At 47.2% G+C, this 22,324-nt stretch overlaps 1 protein-coding gene across 1 annotated transcript; it reads right to left on the minus strand.

Moving 5' to 3' along the window:
* Window positions 1-7,687: 7,687 nt before the first annotated feature.
* On the minus strand, window positions 7,688-13,852 carry gdf5 (growth differentiation factor 5). The gene is made up of 3 exons (XM_068593965.1): window positions 12,839-13,852; window positions 12,577-12,715; window positions 7,688-9,361 (listed from the first exon to the last, which is right to left on the minus strand). Exons 1-3 carry the CDS (start codon window positions 13,427-13,429, stop codon window positions 8,373-8,375), a joined length of 1,719 nt encoding a protein of 572 aa, XP_068450066.1. The 5' UTR covers window positions 13,430-13,852; the 3' UTR covers window positions 7,688-8,372.
* Between the last annotated feature and the right edge of the window lie 8,472 nt (window positions 13,853-22,324).

Genomic DNA, 22,324 nt, shown 5'->3' on the forward strand with positions numbered 1-22,324 from the left:
GGCGGCAAAGTGGCTGATCTCGAGTCTTCATGACATCAATCATCTCCACTTCTTATGAACAGCATTATACTCATAGTCATATATGTGAAGAATATGTACAGTCCTCTCATCACATGGAACATGCCCCAACATGACTTTGTGTCGATTTTGTTTTAAAACGACGGATTGGCAGCAGACGTTTCATTCAGTGTGACTTTACTGGAGTCTCTTTTCAGGTCTGTAATGTGCCATTGGGGATCCCTTCGCGCGGCGCGGGGGAGCTGTGTTATTAAACACGAGACCAACACCATAACTTCCTGTATGCCAGCGAGGGCAGAAGGCAGCAAAACCACTTCCTGTGGGAGCGTGGCGGCGTATCGACTGTCAGAGGAACCGCAGCAGGACACAGGTACGCTGTGTTCGCTTTTACTGCTCGCCGCCCGGCGTGGAACCCGAGCCCGCTGGGTAAACACAGAGCTGAGCGGTGTTCAACAATAACCCGAAACGACTGCTCCGAGTCCGCGCGCACACTATGATGTCACTTCCTGTGTGAAACGTGGCCCCGAGCCCCGCAGTTCAACTCAGTCAACGAAATATTGATGGACGTCCTGGACCGCGGCGGTCCGTACGGCGGCAACGAAACGCGCTCTTAAAAAAATAATGAAGTCAGGAAAAGAAGCCGGAGGCTAAAAGTTCAGCTGTAAAGGAAACGACCAGCGCACACACACTGTGAGTTTGTGTGTGTGTGTGTGCGCAACAATAACTCTTTACTTGAGTGAATGATGTTTCGACAGAATGAACTCCGGCTTAAGGAAACACCCAGAAAAGAAGGTGCATTGTGGGAAAAAAAAAAAGCTTTTCAGAAGTCAAGAAAGAAAGAAAAACAATGTTTTTTCCTGATAGTTATGAACGAGTTTGTGTGAGAATATAAATCCAACAACACAATTGTATCTGGTTATTTATGGCGAGATTGTCTGATTTATGGATTCATTTTAATTTTGTATACAAAGAGAGGGAAAGAGAGAAATTACATGTGTGAACACATCCAACACAAGCACAGGTATAATGAAGAGGGAGCGCACACACACACACACACACACACACACACACACACACACACACACACACACACACACACACACACACACACACACACACACACACTTTCCTCTAAAATGTCCTCTCCAAACTAAAAACAGTGTATCTCTGCAACCACTAGGTCTGTGTGAATAATGTTGGATAAATGTGGATTCATCCGACGCTGAAAATAGTCCCCAACGAGTGCACTGTTTTCTTATCCCCCTCCTTACTAAAAAGTACAATGATTAGCCTTCTTTAAAATATGAAACTCCAGATATTACTCACGCTGTTTTCAAGGTTTATGTCCTCAGTAGAAACACCACAGAGGAAACCATGAAGAGCAATAACGATGTCATCGCTTAATTTAATGTGACTGAGCTGAAGGAGTCCTGTTGGGGTTCAGTGATACTCAAACTGCCTCACATTACAAGCTACACATGCATGCAGTCAAAAGTATACACAACACATAACACACAACACACAACACATAATAAAAAGACATAAAAAAGAGGATGTTAAGTGAAAGAAGACACCAGACAGACAGATGGAGACGAGTCTCTCAAACTGTTGGCGCATCGCATCCGGTGGAGACGACACTCAAGCGTGTGCCTCTTTGAGTGTGTGTGTGTGTGTGTGTGTGTGTGTGTGTGTGTGTCTACACTGTTTCTGCAGGTGCTGGCCACATTGAGAGAGAGGAGACAAAGAGGGAAGGAGAGGTCGAGGCGACAGGTACTTGGCAGCTCACGACCGGAGTAATGCTGCTTAAATAACCCTCTCTCCCACACGCATGGACACACTTACAAGAGCCAGACGGTGCACACACACACACACGCACACACACACACACACACACACACACACAGAAGATGTGAATGTGTCCTCACATATTTACCTCTGCACATGCAACACTCACACTTTCTGTCTCTTAAGAATGAGTTTTAACAAGAACACACACTCTCTCTCACACCATGATTACACACACACACACACACACACACACACACACACACACACACAACACACACACACACACACACGCACACAGGGCTGCAGCGTGGATGCAAATAGGAGGAAACAGACAAATTATCTGTCTCTCCTGGAATGCCTTGATGGAGAAGAGCGTCGGCCAAAAGCTGCGACTGGAGACTGTTAAAGAATTCATACCACCCGTGTTTTCTCCCTGTGTGTGTGTGTGTGTGTGTGTGTGTGTGTGTGTGTGTGTGTGTGTGTGTGTGTGTGTGAAGCCTGGACGTGATGGGGTCTGGCCTCTCCTTCTCTTTTATGCTGACTGTGATAAACAGTCCAGTCGAGCGTCGCGCGGCGCTGCGCGGCGAATTGTTATATTAATAAAATATTAATAGTCTGAAACATTTTCAAATACACAAACGTCCGTCTCGCTATTCTGTGTTTCCGAACGGAGGACGAGTTACAGCCCGCCGACGGATTAACGGCTCAGGTTTGGCCAGAAGAGAGCAGCACCGGAGGAAAATACGATTTATTAAGAGGCCGCGGTTCATTAAACACATATTATGATAAAAATATCAACACCAACATTGCGTGTATTTGAGTGATGGATTTAAAGTTGTTTTTTTATAAATATATATTATATATTAGACACATTTAGAAAATAAATGTAATGTCCCTATATGTAAAACATATGTATATATACATATATTTACTATATACAGTAAATCTATTATATAATAGCCGTGACAGCTGTACACGTCTTTCTCGACCTTTGACCCCAGGAATAAAGCGTTGGGTTCGTTCCTCCACTACAACTCTAATCACAACATTCATCTTCGTCCCGACATTTTTTGGGAAAGTGAGGAATAGTTTTTGGCTCCCGGAGCCGACGTGCAGGTGGTCAACATGTTCTACATCTCCTCACTGAGAGGAACACGAGGGAGCTGATGGATGAGCGACGGTATCTCCTGCTCAACACCTGGTAATGATAACGTGTGTGTGTGTGTGTGTGTGTGTGTGTGTGTGTGTGTGTGTGTGTGTGTGTTCAGTATCTATCAGGCTTGCTGTGTGGCCGTGAATGCATGTATGAGAGGGAAGTCGACAAGGAGGGGAAGAGAGCGAATGTCCTCCTCCTCCTCCTCCTCCTCTCATTGTGAAATGATCTGTTCATGGTTAAACTTTAGTTTATTGGCTCATAAAACATACACAATGGCGCTGGGGAAAGAACACGATATCTTTACTTGGAGGAGAAATAGAGAACAATTTAAAATTCATTGTCAATAAAAGTTTCACTTGGAAAAGATCTACGAGGTGATTGACAGGTCGACAACAGAGACGTATGCAGCATCTCTGCGTCGCTCCTCCTCAGTCCTTATATGGTCACTTCCTGTAAAAACAAATCAACATGGCGACAACCGTAATCCAACTTGGCAATCAGCAAAATCTACAAAATCGAGGCTCCCAAGAGACGCCACGATGACTTTGTCCAGTTCTTATGTACAGTCTGTGTTTGTTTGTGCGCCCTCTGGTGTTCAGGAGAATAATGCAACGAGCAGCAGCTCGGCGATCACACACATGCGGAGGTCTTGCGCAACAGTGCCGAGCAGAAGTTTGAATGAAGCTTTTAGTCTTGATTTACATGCTCGAGATGTGCATTTTAACGCCAAAAGAAAGAAGAGTCCACACAATGTGTAAAAAGATATATGTCCTCACGACGTACCTAACACACACACACACACACACACACACACACACACACACACACACACACACACACACACACACACACACACACGTCTCACTTAAAATCTAACTTCTGTGAAAAGCAAAACGCACATACGAGCTCATAGATATTATGCACGTAAAAACCATTAACACTCACTCGGATACTCACCCACGTGCATGCTGGGAAAAGACATACACAGCTGTGGCTGGAGGTGTTGTGCATGGCGTGCCAGAGAGAGACGCTGCTTTCTGCAGCTTTTGGCCTCACCGTAAAATTCCTTCTCGACATCTGTCAAGATAAAAACCAGGGCCGCATTTACGGAGGAGCTTTAAACGCCGGTCGGCTCGGCCTAAAAGAAGTGGAGGAAGCAGCTCAATCTGAAAGAGGTGAAGGAAGCAGCTCGGCCTGAAAGATGTGGAGGAAGCAGCTTAGTCTGAAAAAGGTAAAGGAAGCAGCTCGGCCTGAAAGAGGTGGAGGAAAGAGCTCGGTCTGAAAGAGGTGGAGGAAAGAGCTCGGCCTGATAGCGGTAAACGAAGCAGCTCTGCCTGAAAGAGTTGAAGGAAGCAGCTCAGTCTCAAAGAGGTGGAGGAAGCAGCTCTGCCTGACAGTGGTAAAGGTAGCAGCTCGGCCTGACAGCGGTAAAGGAAGCAGCTCAGTCTTAGAGAGGCGGAGGAAGTAGCTCGGCCCGATGACAGTGGAGGAAATAGCTCGGTTGAGTAGAGTTGTGTTCAGTCAGGTTGAGCCCGTTAACGAGCCTCCCGTCTCTCTGCAGCGCTAAAGATGAAGATGAAGATGAAGGGCATATGGTTCTGCTTAGCTCCGAGCGGGGAAACTCAAGAGCCGTCTTCTTCCCGGGTTCTTCTTCCCGGGTTCTTCTTCCCGGGTTCTTGTAGCCGGGTTCTTCTTCCCGGGTTCTTCTTCCCGGGTTCTTCTTCCCGGGTTCTTGTACCCGGGTTCTTGATCGGCCTGACACTCTTCCACGAGTCCCGGGCCCCAAAAGCAGCGACAGGGAAACCGGACCCCCGAAAACGACCCGCGTTTCTGCTCCAACGCAGAGTTCACCGCAGAGTAATGAGATTATGGGCCGAAGGCCGAGGCGGCATCGGGCCAGCGGAACCTCACGACACCTCATAACACCTCACGGCCGCGTATGAATAGAATATCTTTCCAGTAAAACTGAAGGTATGAGCCGTTACTCCTCACGCAGCCTGATGCCGTGTTGCTCCTCATGAACGAGCCTCTCCACGGCGAGAGGAGCGAACGTAACAGAAAACATACCATGAAGTCAATTTGCCCATTATGTTTCATTTCCTGTTGAATTAGCACACTTTTACACCGTCATAAATCATAGGAAATATCGGTCGCCATAAATCATACGCGGAGATTTAAATCATCTGTTTGTATCTCAGATGGACTAATGTGTGGAAATGTGTGATGATTAAAGCCAGAAGCGCTCTCTCTCTCTCTCTCTCTCTCTCTCTCTCTCTCTCTCTCTCTCTCTCTCTCTCTCTCTCTTTTTCTTTCCACGTCGCAGTAGCAGCTTCATCTTTCTGTGACTAGAAGCTCGGAAAAGGAGATTTTTGAAACGTTGCATATTCATGCAAATGAAGGAGTTCATTTCATGAATTTCATCAAACTAAATGTTTTGACCCTTTGAAGGACGTTTTTTTCACAACGCATTCATGACCTCATTTGCATAAACGTACTCTTTCATTCCTAAACCTTTCACTCAGCTTTGTGATTTCAAATACTTTACATGAAACACTTGGTTTCTCGTGGCTGCACTCGACTTGCACTATCTTTAGATTCTCCTTTTGTTTGAACTTCATCTTCGTTTTTGAAATATATGTTCTGCATCATGGGAGGATGCTTGAGACGTTCCATTGCTAACAGCTGCTCTCAGTAATTGTTGTGCATAAAGACCATGAACTTGATCTCGTTCCATTATCCGGTCAAAATCATTTGCTTTATGACTAAATTTGTGCAGAGCTACTGACCTCCACCTCGGGGACACTTTGGGCTGTTTCACAAATATTATAACGTTAGCGTGCAAAACTTAGATGGTGAACAATACACTAGCTTAGCATCAGCATGTTAGCGTTGTCATTTGGGGCACGTTAGCTTGCATTTAACTCAAATTCTTAGCGCACTTTAACGTGACTTTAAACTGAATATTACAAAAACATGAGATGTTATATCTATGGGGCAAAGCTCATATCTTTCTAAAGGAAGTTATTTGTTAAAACATAAGTGGTATGTTCACATGGGCATGGGCTGGCTTTGGGATTTTTTAAAGTGGGTCTCAGGCTGAGAAAAAGAAAACAGTGCGACTCCTTCTTATCTGTAACTGGCCTCCACGCAGCTCAATGCGTCTGTCAAGTGTGAGTGAGCGGGTTCCTTCCCTCAAGAGAATGAGCCGATTGTTAACCGACACACAAATCACCAGCCTTTAAACAAACATGTTGATCATTGGAGTCAAAGCCAACACAAACAAAGTATGAATCTGATGTTTTACATCCCGAGAAGTGATGAAGTAACTTTCTGCAGCAGGACAACTCAAGATATGTAGTTTAATGATCTGTTATCCCTTAAAGCCCTAATCCTATTTATTGTTTGAGGTGTATTTAGAGGTTGTACATTGCGATGATATATTATTGTAGGCCTGATTTTTATGTTTAATTTGATACCTAACATGTTTATTTTTTATTCCATATTTTTTTCTTGATTTGTACCTCGTGACCTGATACAAAAAGGGGAACCCTAGGGTGCTCCCTCATTGACACGCCCCTTTATTGACACGCCCCCTCCTGGTGTCAACTTGTGTCCTGAGGACCAACGAGTGGCTCTGGGATTCAAACACAAGCTGAGCTTCCCGAGCTTCTGTCTGTCTTCCTGCATCGACCGGACTCTTCCTCAAAGGCGTAACGTTCAACCCGAGCTTCCTGCTTCGGAGCTCGCAGCTGAATTCTTTAAAGTTGTTTCAAGTCCAGTGTGCTCAGCCGCTCCAGATTTTGAGTGGAAGGGGGTAATACCACTGGCATGCCTTCGCTTCGGTTAAAAGGACATGTTTCCATCACTTCGTCTCCAGGAGAAACAAGCCCTTCGCTCTGGCCAGTGGTCGGGGAGCTTCACGAGGCCGGCAGGCAGGACCTGCTGCCTCTTTACGGCACGTTATTACCCGAAACCCCGAGCTCTGATTAAAGCCTGCGACACGAGTTCTGAGTGCAATTTGCAGGTTGGAAACGTGAGACTTTTGTTCAAGACGTCCAATCAGAAAAAGCAGTTTTCTGCACCTGAATTGGAATTTGGACATGAATTGGACATTTTGTCCGTTGCCATATTGTTTTTTTGCAACCTGAAGTGACTCAAGAAGGTGGAACTCAGTAAAACCTGAACGCTGAATAAGACATTGCTAGGTGACTAAAACGTGACAATGAAGCCCTAGACCGGACAACGCTGTGGTAGAGACCTGTCAATCACCTTGTAGCCCCGCCCCTAAAGCGTCCCCTGCTTTCTGGTCTGTTTGACTCTAAATGACCATAACTTTGCTGTACTGAAGAAGGCTTGAAACTAGAGATTGAGACATAAACTTATGTTTACAATGTTTACTGAAGGAATACATCAAGAGAGAAGTAGTCATTTATATAGACTTCTATACAACCAGAGGAGTCGCCCCATGGTGGTCAGGTGAGAGAATGCAGCTTTAAGAGATGAAGCATAGACTTCTATACAACCAGAGGAGTCGCCCCCTGGTGGTCAGTAGAGAAAATGCAGCTTTAACACATAAAGCGTTGGCTTCACATTTCATAAACCATATGAGTTTAGCCTCCAGAGTTTGTGCTTGATTCATGTTGTTTTCTTCTAGCTGTCCAAAAAACTCGCAGCAGTTTAAAAAGCAACCTGAAACACTTTAAAACGAACAGAGTCACTCTGGGGTTGAACTGGTTTTGGCATCTGAAAGGCTTGTGAATTCCTTCGATGGTTTAGTCTACAGAGGCTGGGGGGCAGAGGTTTGGACTGATAGGAGTTTGGAGCTCAGACAATTAGACATTTTTTATTGAAGAGTAGTTTATGCAACTTTCCCACATTTGGAGCAGGTCAGATTTGCACTTCATCACTGGCCTGTATTTACACATCAGAAATTCTTTGCATGCTTCATAAAAAACGTCTTGGATAAGACACACAGATTACTCCTCATTGTTGCATCTGAATGGGCGAAGGCACAATGGCAGATAAGTGCTGCAAAAAAGGGCATTTTGGAGTATAATTCTCTAACGTTTCAAATAGCATTTCTGTTACACGCAAACTTTTAACACCAACCAGAACACAGATACAAATCTGAAGAGAGCAAACCAACGTAGCTACGATGTTTGGAGTCTGGTATGAGACCAGAACTTTAATCCAAAAGTGTGTCTGGTTGCGTTTGGCTTCTCTCGGCTGCGTCGTCCTCATCGCCATCAACACCATGCACGAGTTCTGGAGAGCGGCTGTTAAAGAGCATCGACCCCACAAGTGTCTGTTTAGTCTTTCGCGGTGTTCAGCAATCCGCGGTATGCAGTCTACTTGTCCGCTCGAGGGCGAGGCGTCACGTCTGCTGCACAGCAGGATCGGCCTTCCTCTGCTACCTGCAGCCACACGACTCCACCACCATGTCCTCGTACTGCTTGTAGACCACGTTGTTGGCCGAGTCGATGTAGAGTATGCTGATCGGGCTGAGCCGGGTCGGGACGCAGCAGGTGGGCGGCGTCGACTCCGGGTCCATGGAGTTCATCAGGGTCTGTATGATGGCGTGGTTGGTCGGCTCCAGGTGCGAGCGGATGGGGAAGTCGCAGACGCCGTCGCAGTGGAAGGCCTCGTACTCCAGCGGCGCGATGATCCAGTCGTCCCAGCCCATCTCCTTGAAGTTCACGTGGAGGCGTCTGCGGTGGCACCGCGGCCTCGTCTGCATCTTCACCACCTGGTGCTGGGGGAGGGTCAGCAACGGCGGAGGCGGCGGATGCAGAGGTTTCTTGGCCGCCCTCGCAGCAGGAGCTCGCCGCATCCGCCGCTGGGTGAACAGGTACTCGTAGACGGTTTTGTTGTCGTGGCCCGACCGCGCTTTGATCTCGTTGTAGAAAAGGTCGCGCTTCTTGCTCCTGCCAAACGCCAGGAAGAAGGCCTTTTCCTTGTTGGTCCTGCTGGGTCGGCCGAAGCCCAGAGCGCGCAGGTCCACGGGGCGACCGCCTCTGTGCTCCAGAGCCTCCAGGTCAAAGCACAGCTGCTGGGAGCGCTGGTTCTGCTGGTTTTTGAATCCCTTGAAGATTTTCCACACGTCAAACACTTCCCATTTGCTGCCGAATCCCCCTGCGCCGAGCAGGTCCTCCAAGGTCTTCGTCTGGAGCAGCACCGCCTGTTGTTTACCTGAAGCGCAGGTGTACAGCTTCAGGCACGGGGACGAGATTCCTCCGCCGCCTCCGTCGGCGGCAACGGCTGCGGATCCCATCGAGGCCCTGCGGGGGTCAGACAGGCGCTTCCTCAGGATGCGCAGCTCGGCCCCCAGGAGCCCGTCTCGTTCCAGGGAGCTGACGTTGAAGTGATACCTCTGCCGTCTGAGCTGTGGCCCACGCTCGTCTGCGAGGGAGGACAGAGACACACATGAGTCACAACTGACGGGAAGGAAACGACACACACCATGGACAATGCACATGAACACACATGAAGAGTTCAGCTGCAAACAGATGTAAAGACACACATGCGTGCACATGAAGACACACACGTACAAAGACTGCAAAGGTCAGTCAACTGATCGAAAAATGAAACTGCAACTATTTTTCCTCCACAAACTAAACTTTTGCAAAACATTTACTGGTTCCAGATCCTCAGATGAGGATGATTTCACGCTTTTCTCTGTCACACATGAGAAAAATCTTTGGATTTTGGACTTTTGGACCGTTGAAAACGTCACCTCTGGCTGCGGTAAATGCGGTGGTTGGTTGAAGCTCCAATGCACTCGCCAACGAGCAGCAGAACAACCCAGTCAAGGGTAAGTAAACAGAACATATTTACACATCTCCTTTAAGCACGCTAATAGTCCTCTTCTGGAGGGAGACGCAGACACACACACACACACACACACACACACACACACACACACGTAAGCACAAAAACATCAGCATGAATAAAATGAATGGTGTGTAATGTTTTCATTTGTTGTCGGTGAGGGAAACCAGTGAACTTCCATGTCTAAATGGAATCCAGTAATCAAATCCACTAAAGTCCACACACACACACACACACACACACACACACACAACAGCAGCACATCTCCCCACTCTGCTTACTTCTTCTCACGTCATTCCCCTCCTCTTCCCATCCAGGACTTAAGCATGCATTGAAAAGTACATCAGAACCAGACACGGAGACCACATCGGACTGTAAACAGGCCTGTTATTATGGACCTGCAGCCATTCAAGTGCCGATAGACAGTTAACCAGCATCTGCTGTAGAGGAAACAAACAGTCCACACACACACACACACACACACACACACACACACACACACACACACACGTCCTGGCACTTCTCTGTGGAAGATCTGATTAAAGCTCAAACTGAGAGTCAAGTACTTTGAAAAGCAGAGGATGAACGTAAAAGCTGAAGTTATTCAGTGATCAGACTGTGAACGTGTTTACATGTTTATCATCTAAGACAACAACTCATTTTGGACCAAAAGGTTTATAATTTGTACAATAAAAGATCGATACTCTGTCTTTGTGTATCGATACAATATCGCCAGGCAAAATATCGCGATATGACGCTGTATCGATTTTTCCCAAACCCCTTATTGATACGTGAACAAAATAATGTAATAAATGTGTTCTTCCTCTACTTTTCTTTCCATTCGCCCTCATTTCTTTCATTCTTCAACGGATCTGAAAGCATGAAATGAATCCATAAACAAGTGATGAAGTCAGGGTTTATAGATATTTTGACCAATGGATTTTTACCAAATTTCCATGACTTTTCAAGACGTCCAAATGTCCATGACTTTTCAAAATTTCCATAATTTTTTCATGATTTTTTCAAATTTCCATGACTTTTCATGGCTTTTCCATGACTTTTTACCAAATTTACATCACATTTTTTTCCCCCCAGATTTCAATGACTTCCAAATGTCCATGACTCTTTCAAATTTCCATAATTTTTCCATGATTTTTTCAAATTTCCATGACTTTTCCCAATTTCAAAATGCGTCTGAACCCAGCGTACCATACACATTTTGACCTGTGGATTTCCATGAATTTTCCATGACTTTAAACTAAATGTCCATGAGCAAACATTGTGTGAAATCTGTGTGTAGACAGTAAAAAGTGATAAAATGTAGTATTTAAACTAACAATGAGGATTCAACGCATGCAGTAAACCTTAAATGACACTTAAATGACACACATGAATATAACACAGGACTTTTACTACACTTTTCTTCAAGGACTTTTTCCTGGACCGGATATAACCATTTTAAAAAGTCCATGACTTTTCCAGGTTTTCCATGAGCGCATGAACCCTGAACTGATCCGAAAGTCGGAAACGCACCCAGGAAACGTGCGACAAAAGAACACAGCAGAGGTGGAAAAGGCAGAGAGCGAAACCAGGAAGTGAGTTAATGGGAAGAAGAGACTGTCAGGCCATCAGTTACACCTCGCTCCATGCGGACGAGGTCACCGGCCATTTGCTGAGGACACGCTGAGCAAATAAAGCCCAAATTAAAAGTACATTAAGTGCTTGAAATGTAAACCTTTAGCCGGGCTAGAAATATTAAACCCTGCTCATTTAAACATTGTTTTAAACAGTTTTACACCGTAAAGATAACATTACACAGGGGGGCCACCCTACTTGTGGCTGGAGGAGTGTTTATTTACCCTCCTGAGGCCGTATATCACTGCCGGCAGCGCTGCTGCCAGTGAGCGGCCAGATGGCCAGAAACACACACAAATCATAACGCCACTGCACACACACACACACAAATATGTTAGTGTAAATAAATACACATGTACATGCATGTTCGGGGGCCCCTGGAAACTTAGTTTTAAAATAATAATACAAAATGTCTCGCTAATATGAAATACTGGTGACGGATGAGAAGCGATAGAGGGGGAAGAATTCTGAGTGAAGAAGAAGTCAGCAAATCTTCACGAAGTTTGGAAAATGTGTTGAATAAATTGACGCAATCGATGAAGCGGAAATCGGATGCTGAGCTTAGCTTAGCATAAAGACTGGAAATGGAGGGAAACCATTAACTGGAGACTAGAGACCAGAGACTAGAAACTAGAGACTAGAGACTAGAGACTAGAAACTAGAGACCGGAGACTAGAGACTAGGAAGTAGAGACTGGAGATTAGAGACTAGAGACCAGATACCAGAAACTAGAGACCAGAGACTAGAGACCAGAGACCAGAGACCAGAAACTAAAGACTAGAAACTAGAGACTAGAGACTAGAAACTAGAGACTACAGACCAAAGACTAGAGACTAGGGACTAGAGACTAGAAACTAGAGACTGGAGACTAGAGACAAGAGACAAGAGACTAGAAACTAGGGACTAGAGACTAGAAACTAGATACTAGAGACTAGAGACCAGAGACTAGAGAACAGAGACTCTCCCTATTATTCTTTGCTGGAGAACCAGAGGTTGGAGAACCAGAGGCAGTGAGAACCAGAGGATGGAGAACCAGAGGCAGGAGAACCAGAGGATGGAGAACCAGAGGCAGGAGAACCAGAGGATGGAGAACCAGAGGCAGGAGAACCAGAGGATGGAGAACCAGAGGATGGAGAACTAGATGTTGTTACCTTGTCCTCTGTCCACGAAGCTGGTGATGGTGTTGGCCAGCCCCGCCTCGTGCAGCGCGCTGCTGTTCAGCTCCCCGCTGCTCAGAGACCAGTACAGCGACAGCATGTAGTCATGAGGAACCACCAGCGGGTCCCTGGCCCTGCTGCTGCTGCTGCTGCTGCTGCTGCTGCTGCTGCTGCTGCTGCTGCTGCTGCTGCTGCTGCTGCTGCCGCTGCTGCCGCTGCTGCCGCTGCTGCTGCTGCTGCTGCTGCTGCCGCTGGTGCTGCTGCTGCGGCTGCTGCTGCCGCTGGTGCTGCTGCTGCCTCCCCGCTGCGCCACCGGGCTCGCGTGCTGCTGCTGCGCGCGGGCGGCTCTCTGATGAGGCCCCGCGCGCGCTGTCGACGCCACGCTTACTCTGTCAGCGACTTTCCCCAACTTCTTCCCCGGTGAGCCCGCACCTGCACCCGCAGCGGCCGCAGTCCCGACCCCCTTCCCCGCCGCGTGTGCGCTGAAAGCCGCGGGAGGAGCTCGCGCCTTAACGTGAGCGTCCCCGCCGGGCAGCCCGGAGCGCGCGGCCTCTTTGCGCGCTGAGCTGACCGGTCTGTCCCGCTGCGCCGCGGCGAGCTTCCCGGTAACCGTCGTCTCGCTCTTGATGGACGGAGGCTCCGCGCGGATCCGCGTAATCCTCGCCGGACTCCCCGGCGACTGTTTCCAGGTCCCGATAGCGGTGGAGGACCCGCCGAGTCCCCTGTCGGTTGCCTCTCCAAGCCGGTGCTGCTGCGGTCTGGTCCGGCTGAGTGAACCGAGGACCGGATGCAGGTAGACGAGAGTCCAGCAGCTCAGCAGAAGAGAGAGGCGCTTCACAGCTGTCATCCTTAAAGCCCCTGTGCCGTCATGGTGAAGAACCGCAGAGTTAGTTGACCTGAGTGGCTCCCGTCCGGTCCGAGTCCCTCATCCTCTGAGTCCGGAGGCGGGATGGGTACGCGGGGCTGCGACCGGCTGCGACCGGCTGCAGACATGTGCGAGGTGGTTAGAAGCAGAGCTGTGGACTACAAGTGGGTTTTATAAGTTGGAGAAACAAATCCTGCTGAAGCCCGCATCCTCCCACCCGTCCTCTGTGAGCAGCATCGTGCTGGAAGAGGTCCGGTGTGGAGCCGATGTGGAGCCGCTGTGCGCGCGAGGAGAAGCGGCCGAGCAGAAGGACTCCTCGCGGGGAACACGAAACGATTCTGCTGCATATCTGAGAGAAACGTCTTTAAATCACACTTCTTTTTTTTTTCTCCAAGAGAGGCAAGAATGGCGTAATGCCCCTCTTACACACACACACACACACACACACACACACACACACACACACACACACACACACACACACACACACACACACACACACAGCCCTTCAAAGTTTGAACTCCGTCCAGTGAAAATATTCCGCTCTCAGCGGTCTGCAGGTGCGCGAGAGGAAACCTCCAACAGACATGCGCAGGGAGAAGCTGTTTTAATTACCGCGTGACGTCATGCTGTCCAAACTCATTTAACAGCAATATTTCTTCTCAAATCTTCCTCTCCCTTTCTTTCCACCGATGACTCACTCGAGCTGTAACACCCCCCCATCATCAGCATCCCCACCATCACCATCATCTTCATCACCATCATCTTCTTCATCATCCTTCAAGAAAAAGAGAAAAGTTAAACTTTGCATTATGTCTTTTTTCAATTTTATCCAAACTAACGTACATGTTTATCTATACACAGCAACAGTAAGCAACTTGGGGTTAAGTGTTTTGCTCAAGGACACAACGACATAGTTTGCAGAGCTGGGGCTCGAACCACCGACCCTTTGATTGACAGACAGGTATGCCAAACAGTTAGCCACAGTCGTGTCTCTGCATTTACACCAATAATGCCTCCAGCTCGACCTTCCCCCTCCCTGCACTGTGTTTCTATAATGTCACCAAACTGAGAGACAAGAGTCATAACTCATCCGGCCACGAGAGGGCGCCGTCACGTGAATGCAAACAACCGACGCGGTTGTTTTCCTGCAACTTTGTGTTTCATATTAAGCAAAAGAAAGAACAGAAAATAAAGAGAGGGTTCGTGAAAACCAGAGTTTACATTTTCGTGTTTCCTTTCCTCTTCGCCGGAGGACAGTGGGGTCTTGGTTCTGAATCTAAAACTCTTTGCCAGATTAATTTATGATGCCACGAGCAGCGCCAGCTCCGTGTCGTAAATTGAGTTCAGGCCACGCTCTTAATTAGCTGCCAGAAAGCTCGGGTTCAAATTTGGAGATTTGTTTGGCACTGGGTGGGTGGAGGAGGGAGGGGAGAGGGAAGAAGAGAGGGGTGGAGGCGGGGGGGGGGGGGGGGTCTCCGGTGGCCTGAAACCAGAGCCGGTGTTCTGGTCCAGTGTTTGTCTTTACCCTCCCCGTCTCTCTCTCAACTCTCTCCTCTCCTCTCGACCCGTGTCTCTCCGTGTGATGGATGGACAGACGTGATTGGATAACACGAGGCTGTCACGGATCGCCTATAAAATCAACCAGATCCAGTCGATTCCACTCAACAGCTGACGGACGTGAGTGACAGAGGAAGCTCAGTGACAGCTTTATGTTCGCTTTCCTTCTGAAATATGCACCGGAAGCCCAACGCATAAAACTCTATTTGTAGTTTCAGCCCAAACTGAGCCAGACTGACTTCATATGAAAAGTGAAGGTTGACGATGACAATGGAGCTGTTTGGAGCGACTTAACCTTTTGGAAACCAATGTCGTCTCCAGACCTCCTTTTCCCTGCGTTTGAGTCGTCGTAGGGACCCCAAATGAATTCCAATACTTGTGTTTATTGTATGTATTTGTTCAGCAAAGACTTGGGAAAAAATGTATATCTGTAAAAAAAATCGCCTTTAAAAATATATTTTGATCGTAACTATGAACATCCAGCATGATAAGAGCCATATCCCCCATAAATTCCTCCTGGAGCGATCAATAAGAAACATTAGGACCTAAAGAATTGGAATCTGCAACAAAAATCACAATAAACCAAAGCTTTGGCCTGTTAGGAAGGAGTTTCACTCAATAAAACTGTCGTTCGGTTCAAAAATGGAAAGATTTCGTATTTTATGCCAAAAGATTGTTTGAATGGGGCATGCTGGGACTTAAAATTGGATTGGGAAGATTTGTTTTCGTATGGTTTCCAAAAGGTTATAGACAAAGTTTGTCCTGAAGGTGTGTGAAGGAGCAAAGGGAAAGCAAACAAATAAGGATTTTATTGCCCTGATATTAGGTTCTTCATGCACACTTTTTTAATTATTAGTGTGTTTCACTCTGTTTGATCAGATCATCCTGTTCTGTGCGATAAATGGTAAAAGCCCAGATTCTGCGCAGCCTTTCAGCGTGCTCTCCTGTCCGTCACCACGCGACGGCCAGAATAACTTCCTGGGCCGCTGTGCAGGCGCCTGTGTTTGGACAAACCGCACAGCAGACAGCGTCTGCCGTGAGGTTAGCCCGATAAAATAAAGAGTCGCCCTCCTTCCATAGCTGTGAGGCGTGGAGACGCGTCCTGTTGGAAATGTGCCGCTGTGTTTATATAACATCACACCATTGGGAGGGGGGGGGGGGGGGGGGTTTGTATAGATGGCAGGAAATATAGAATATTGGTGGTTTGGCAGGAGAGTTGTGTCGGTGGACCGTCACAAAGCCCCATAATGGAACGGTTCCACTATAATTAAAGGTACAAAAGTAGCCGTGTTACATGAGAAGCTCCAAGCCGCTGTTTTGGATCCTCGTTGGTGTTTCCATGAAGACTGCGAGGCTACACTCTTTGAGCTAAATGCTGACGTGTTGATGTAAGCGTATAAAGGGACAGTTCAACCCCAAAATAATAATACATATTTGTTCCTCCCACCTGCTACTTATCACTCTAGATAAGACACATCGTGGCCATACATCGTGGCCATACATCGTGGCGACACATCGTGGCCATACATCGTGGCCATACATCGTGGCCATACATCGTGGCCATACATCGTGGCGATACATCGTGGCCATACATCGTGGCCATACATCGTGGCCATACATCGTGGCGATACATCGTGGCCATACATCGTGGCGATACATGATACATTGTGATAATACATTTTGGCGATACATTGTGACGATACATCGTGACGATACATCGTGGCCATACATCGTGGCCATACATCGTGGCGATACATCGTGGCCATACATCGTGGCCATACATCGTGGCCATACATCGTGGCCATACATCGTGACGATACATCGTGGCGATACATCGTGGCGATACATCGTGGCGATACATCGTGGCGATACATCGTGGCGATACATCGTGGCGATACATCGTGGCGATACATCGTGGCGATACATCGTGGCGATACATCGTGGCGATACATCGTGGCGATACATCGTGGCGATACATCGTGACGTTGAAATGCGACGTGAGAAAAACTGCAACTAGCCTGAAATAAAGAGTGTATCAAGGGAAGATCTCCGTCTGCTTCCTGTCACAGTTCAGGCCAACGTCTAACAGCAGCTGAGAGAAGAAAACAGGTTCCTTTGTTTACAGCTCGTTTACAACTTGTTTGGGTGAATCGTCCCTTTAGGAGCAGAATAATTGTCTCTGGTTGCTTCTGGTCAGACTCCAGCTCCTCGTCGTCTGCTCTGAGTTAGGCCTGTGTGTGGATGTCATCCTGTTCACCAGGTGTCTCCCTGCTGAACAAACCAGAAGAAGATGGGTCTGTGCATGGTGTTGCGTGACCGTGCGCGTCGCCAGCTGGTTAAATTCATCACGTGAATAAGAAATTGCAGGCAGAGCTCAGAGGGCTGGAAGGCTCGAATGCCTCATGAATCTGCAAGTTATATCCAGCTTTACTGTTCGATACTGGAAGAGAAGGACCGCAGCAGCGTATGTGTGTTGTCTGCGGTAAGCCGGTACAACCACAGCAGCACAAATGTAATATTCATGGAAATGAATCAGTCAGTATTTATAGGTAATCATCTCACGAACCCTCAGATGTGTCCGGTGACCTTTTGGACTAAACTAGCTGCACCTGGAGCAACATGCTGCGCTAACGACACGTCTCATTACAAATAGAGATCAGAGACCTTCTGCTGCACACGCACTTGAGTTGTGTACGTGTTGATGACGATACTTCTGCACATTTACATATTTAAATGCAGGATTTACTTCTTTCCAAATGTATCGTTACTTCATATTGAATAAAACGGCTGAATTCTTCTTTAACATCTGCTCTTCTCTCTCTGGTTTTACAGTTTATTTATTATCACAGTTGTTCAGCAGTTATTTAACACAAACTGAGCGCCCTACTTCGTGGAAATGAGTCCTTTTTTTCTTCTCCTCACTGCAGCACTCGAAACCTTGGAGCTCCTCAGACCCTTCATTGTGCCCTGATGTGCCCCGCTCCCTTGACAGATGTTCTGCTCCCCGTCTTGTGGTTTTCCTGGGACTCGTAATTGACTTGAAACCGAACCCCGAGCCTGCCGAGCGTGCTGCTGTATTTACTGCATGCCACTCGCACCAGATGCTCTTCCAGTGCCCCCTTCAGGCGGATCCAAGCCGGGGCCTCCTCGTGGAACTAATTGAGAACATCCAGTCGGGCGGTGAGCAGTTTTCAGGCTGCAGGTGGGCCAAACAATGTGACACGGATCACAGCGAGACTCCGTTTACTGGTTTCCTCATCGGAGGTGGCTGCAGAGTGCGTCAGCTCCGGTTCGGGGCCGAGGCCGAGGCTCTTCTCCGGTGAGACGTGGAAACTGTGACGAGTTTGGAAAAACACTCGGTGAGCTGTAACCCTCCACGCGGTGACCCTCGCGGCGAGCTTTCCTTCAGAGAGCGCTGGGGAAAATAAACAAAACCGTTCTGGGTTTCAAACGAAAAAAACAAACGTAGCATCGGCCCGGCCGCGGGCTCGTCGCGTCGCGTCGTTGTCGTCGTGAAGGAAAACGCTGGCGGTTGTGTACACGCGCCGTGATCGACTTGTTTCCTGGAACTCGTTGTGCGGTTGATGTCGTCGTGTGTCAGAGGGAGTTCACCAAGAGTCTCGTTTTAAAGACATTTTTGGAAGTTCTTAAAGTTCAAAACAAATGGAAACAAGCGTGACGGAACGTGAGGACCGGAACACGGACCGCAGCCGTTCATCCAACTGAGGAGAAGCTGCATGTGGAGGGAGAACAGTTTTTGGAATCCGATGAAGACTTTTTCATTTCACGAGCTAAATAAAAATTGTTCATTTTATTTGTGCTACAAAAGAGAAATTGTTTCTGAAGGTTTGATGAGTTGGCCTGAGGTTGTGAATAAAAGTTTTAAGGATAAGAACATGAATAATGTTTGGAGACGCATGTCGTCAACGAGGCAAATATTTATAACATTGTGGCGTTACGTTGTGGCGTTACGTTGTGGCGTTACGTTGTGGCGTTACGTTGTGGCGTTACGTTGTGGCGTTACGTTGTGGCGATACGTTGTGGCGATACGTTGTGGCGATACGTTGTGGCGATACGTTGTGGCGATACGTTGTGGCGTTACGTTGTGGCGTTACGTTGTGGCGATACGTTGTGGCGATACGTTGTGGCGATACATTGTTAAAACAAAAGAAAAAAAATGGTCAAACTGTAATTTACAATGCAGTTTTTTTGTACGGGAATGCAGTCGTACGAGTTTATAGGTACATGAACTAAATCCATAAAAATCATGTTTCAAGATTTTTTTAATGTTTTAAGCCAAGGAAAAGTACTTGTTCTATGTGCTAAACACATTCTTTGTTATTGACATTTCACATGAAGTTATTGATTCAGATGAAAGCAGCGTTTCTGTGGATTCTTCCACTTTGTCTCAATTCTCGTTTGGACATCATCAAAAAGCCAAAAGGCCGTCACGACATTCTGCAATAAAATTAGAGCTTTCAGTCGAAAGCCGCCGAAGTGTCAAGTGGCCATATGCTGAGAGGCTTGATCCCGAGAGAAAGAGCTCCTTCTCTCGGCCGGAGAGGCCTCGCTTTTCCACCTGAGCCGCAGGTGTTTGCTTAGCGTGCCTGCGGTTTGAGCGGCTGCAGCTCCGTCATTTAGCTTCACCCTGGAAATGTTGACTTTCTGCTCTCCTCCTCCCTGAAGCCTGAAGCCTGCTGCCAGCCCGGGGGGAAAGAAGAAAAAACCCTGCTCTGGCTCCTGATAAACGGTGTGTGTAAACATGTCCGTGTGTTTGTGTGTTTTACGATGATGATGATGGTGGTGGTGATGGTGGCGATGATTGTAGCCTATCACCTTCCACCGCCACACCTTTTCCTTTGACGCACTGTGGAAATGTGTGGATGTGGAAACGGTAACATGATGATGAAGGATCGCAGCGTGAGTGCAGGTGTTTCTGTGTTTTCACAGAGGATAAGTGAGGGCAACTCTTTTCGCTTGAGTAAAGAAGGCCGAGGTTGTCATTTAAAGGAACAGTTTGTCGGTTTTTCGGGGAATTTACACTTCCGTTTCCTTGGAGGGAAACGACAAGCGCTCAATCTTTACAGTAAATATGAAGCTATACCGCCTGCAGCAGGGTAGCTTAGCTTAGCATAAAAGAATGTAAGCAGACCGTCCAGAGTAAACTAAAGTCCTTGATAAACAACCAGCTGCTTGTTCAGGAAATATCGCAACGTTTTAAAATTTCGGCTGAGGTGGAAAATGATTGATACAAATAAAATGTGATTTAAATGCAGTGGAACCAGATTTAATTAATAAATGATGAAGTACAGGAAGAGCTGAACATATCAGATCTATGTAGAGCGATGAGACGACCTTCCTCACTTGAGTATATAACAGAAAACATTCATCTTCCATCACGTTCTCCATATGGTTTTTCATCATTTTAGCTTTTTTTTTAATCTTGATTTGTCTTCTTCCTCTTCTGCACCGACTGGAAATACCTCCACTAACTCATATTGGCATTTTCTTTTGCAGATTTTCAAGGAACCTCTGGTCAAATCTACTTCTTAATGGGAATCTGGCTCCAACCGTCACTGTGAGTTTGAGAAGTTTCTTCTTCGGACATTGTGTTAACGTCTTTCGTTGAAGTGTGAGTTTCAAAAGCCAAACTGTACATGGACAAAGTAATCAATCTCATTTGATCGATATAAACAGGCACTATGTTATAGCCAGAGAGCGAGGAGAGAAGACAGCTGGCCAGTTAGCTCCCTAGCTAGCTGCCCTTAGCGAGTGTAAACAGTGTAGTATGAAAGCACAGTGGAATTAGCAAAGTAGCAAGCTAGCCAGCCAGCTAAATGTACTTACTTTGCACAATACTGTAACAGTGTAGGAAAGCACGTTGCTATCGTCAAATAAGTGACGACTTTGTTTGGCTAATTTTTCTGTAACCAGTGTGACAGTTAGCCAGCTAACTAAGTAGCTGTCTGCTAGTTAGCTTGCTAGTGCAACACTGGTTACAGAAAGTAAGCCGGCGCGCCATCTCTTCATCTCTCTAATAGTGAGAGCTGAGAAGGTTAGCATCAAGCTACACGCTCAATGATGAGCAACATCTTCAAATCAACAAGCTCGAATCACAGTTCATCGATTCTGGCAAGATGTCGACAAACTACTCCACTGCTACTACAAAGTAGTCTGCGGGGATTTGAGTTTGTGTCCAGTCTTTTCTCTGTTCTGCCTCCAGCTAACACCGTGACGTTGACGTGACGGCGGCTGACAAAGGGTCTGTAACTGGTGGATTTGCAGTGCTAAAGCTATTTCTGTGTTTCTAAAATGCTCACCTTTCACTGCCTTCTTCTTCTTCTTCTTCTTCTTCTTCTTCTTCTTCTTCTTCTTCTTCTTCTTCTTCTTCTTCTTCACCACCTTCCTGTCTGCCCCCCCTTCCCTTCCTCAGCACATGGCCCGTCTGTTGCCTGGCATGCGAATGCGGCTGCCGTTTATTTTCACGGTGGATAAATTTTCTGGCGCTCGCTGCCAGAGACAACATCATGCTGGAAGCATACAGGTATTACCTGTTAAGAGTTCAGATGGGCAAATAAACCGGGAGTTGGCTCCTGCTCGGCCGACAGAGGAGAGACTGTGTGAACAGCCTCACCGCTAATGAAACACACGAGGGGGGAGGAAGCTGCTCAATCACTAATAATTACTCCTCCCTGCCTCCATCCTCCATCCCTCCATCTCTCCCTCCATCCACCGTCTCTCTCTCTGCCGGTCCAGGTGATTTCCCTCTCTCTCTCATTCATCTTCGCTGCCTTTGATTTCAACGAGACATTTATTTCACGCTCATTTCCTCTCTGCCTCTCGCTGCCGCCATTGCCGCTGCTGAAGAGGCTGCAGAGGCTGCAGAGGCCGGCCTGTCATCCGCGGCTCAGCGCCACCAAACAGTCTCGCGTGTTTCCGGCTCTGAGGGGCGAGACTGCAGATCTGTTGTTAGACAGATCAATGCCACACCACTCTTCAGGGGTTAAGCCAGGGGTGGGTTTGATAGCGACGGCGGTTTCTGAAGGCCCTGGCGGCCCGCCACTGCTGTTTGAACATCAAACAAAAGAAGGAGTGGCTTGTCCCTCACAGGGACCCTTACTACTGAACACACTGTTTATGTTGTTCCCTCATAAAATACTAATGTTTCTTCTGGTACCTGTTCATAAAAAAGAAAACAGATGTATGAACTATTTATGTATGTATGTTATCGTGCTGTTGCTCCAGAGTGTTGTTTATATTATAACATTACTTTAAAATAAAAGCTGCAATACAGTAGTTTTTACTTCATTATTGAAT

The sequence above is a fragment of the Clinocottus analis genome, unplaced genomic scaffold (genome assembly GCF_023055335.1).
Source record: "Clinocottus analis isolate CAN_PGR_092001 unplaced genomic scaffold, fCliAna1.0.p SCAF_3, whole genome shotgun sequence".
NCBI classification, from domain to species: domain Eukaryota; kingdom Metazoa; phylum Chordata; class Actinopteri; order Perciformes; family Cottidae; genus Clinocottus; species Clinocottus analis.

Bases quoted from the DNA above. Each gene is read 5' to 3' on its own strand.
- gdf5 (XM_068593965.1), bottom strand. From the start codon at position 13,429: ATGACAGCTGTGAAGCGCCTCTCTCTTCTGCTGAGCTGCTGGACTCTC. The intron at 12,716-12,838 runs ACCAGCGGCAGC...AGCAGCAGCAGG, and splicing joins GCAGCAGCCGCAGCAGCAGC to GCCAGGGACCCGCTGGTGGT. The intron at 9,362-12,576 runs GTAACAACATCT...CCTCCCTCGCAG, and splicing joins CTTCGTGGACAGAGGACAAG to ACGAGCGTGGGCCACAGCTC.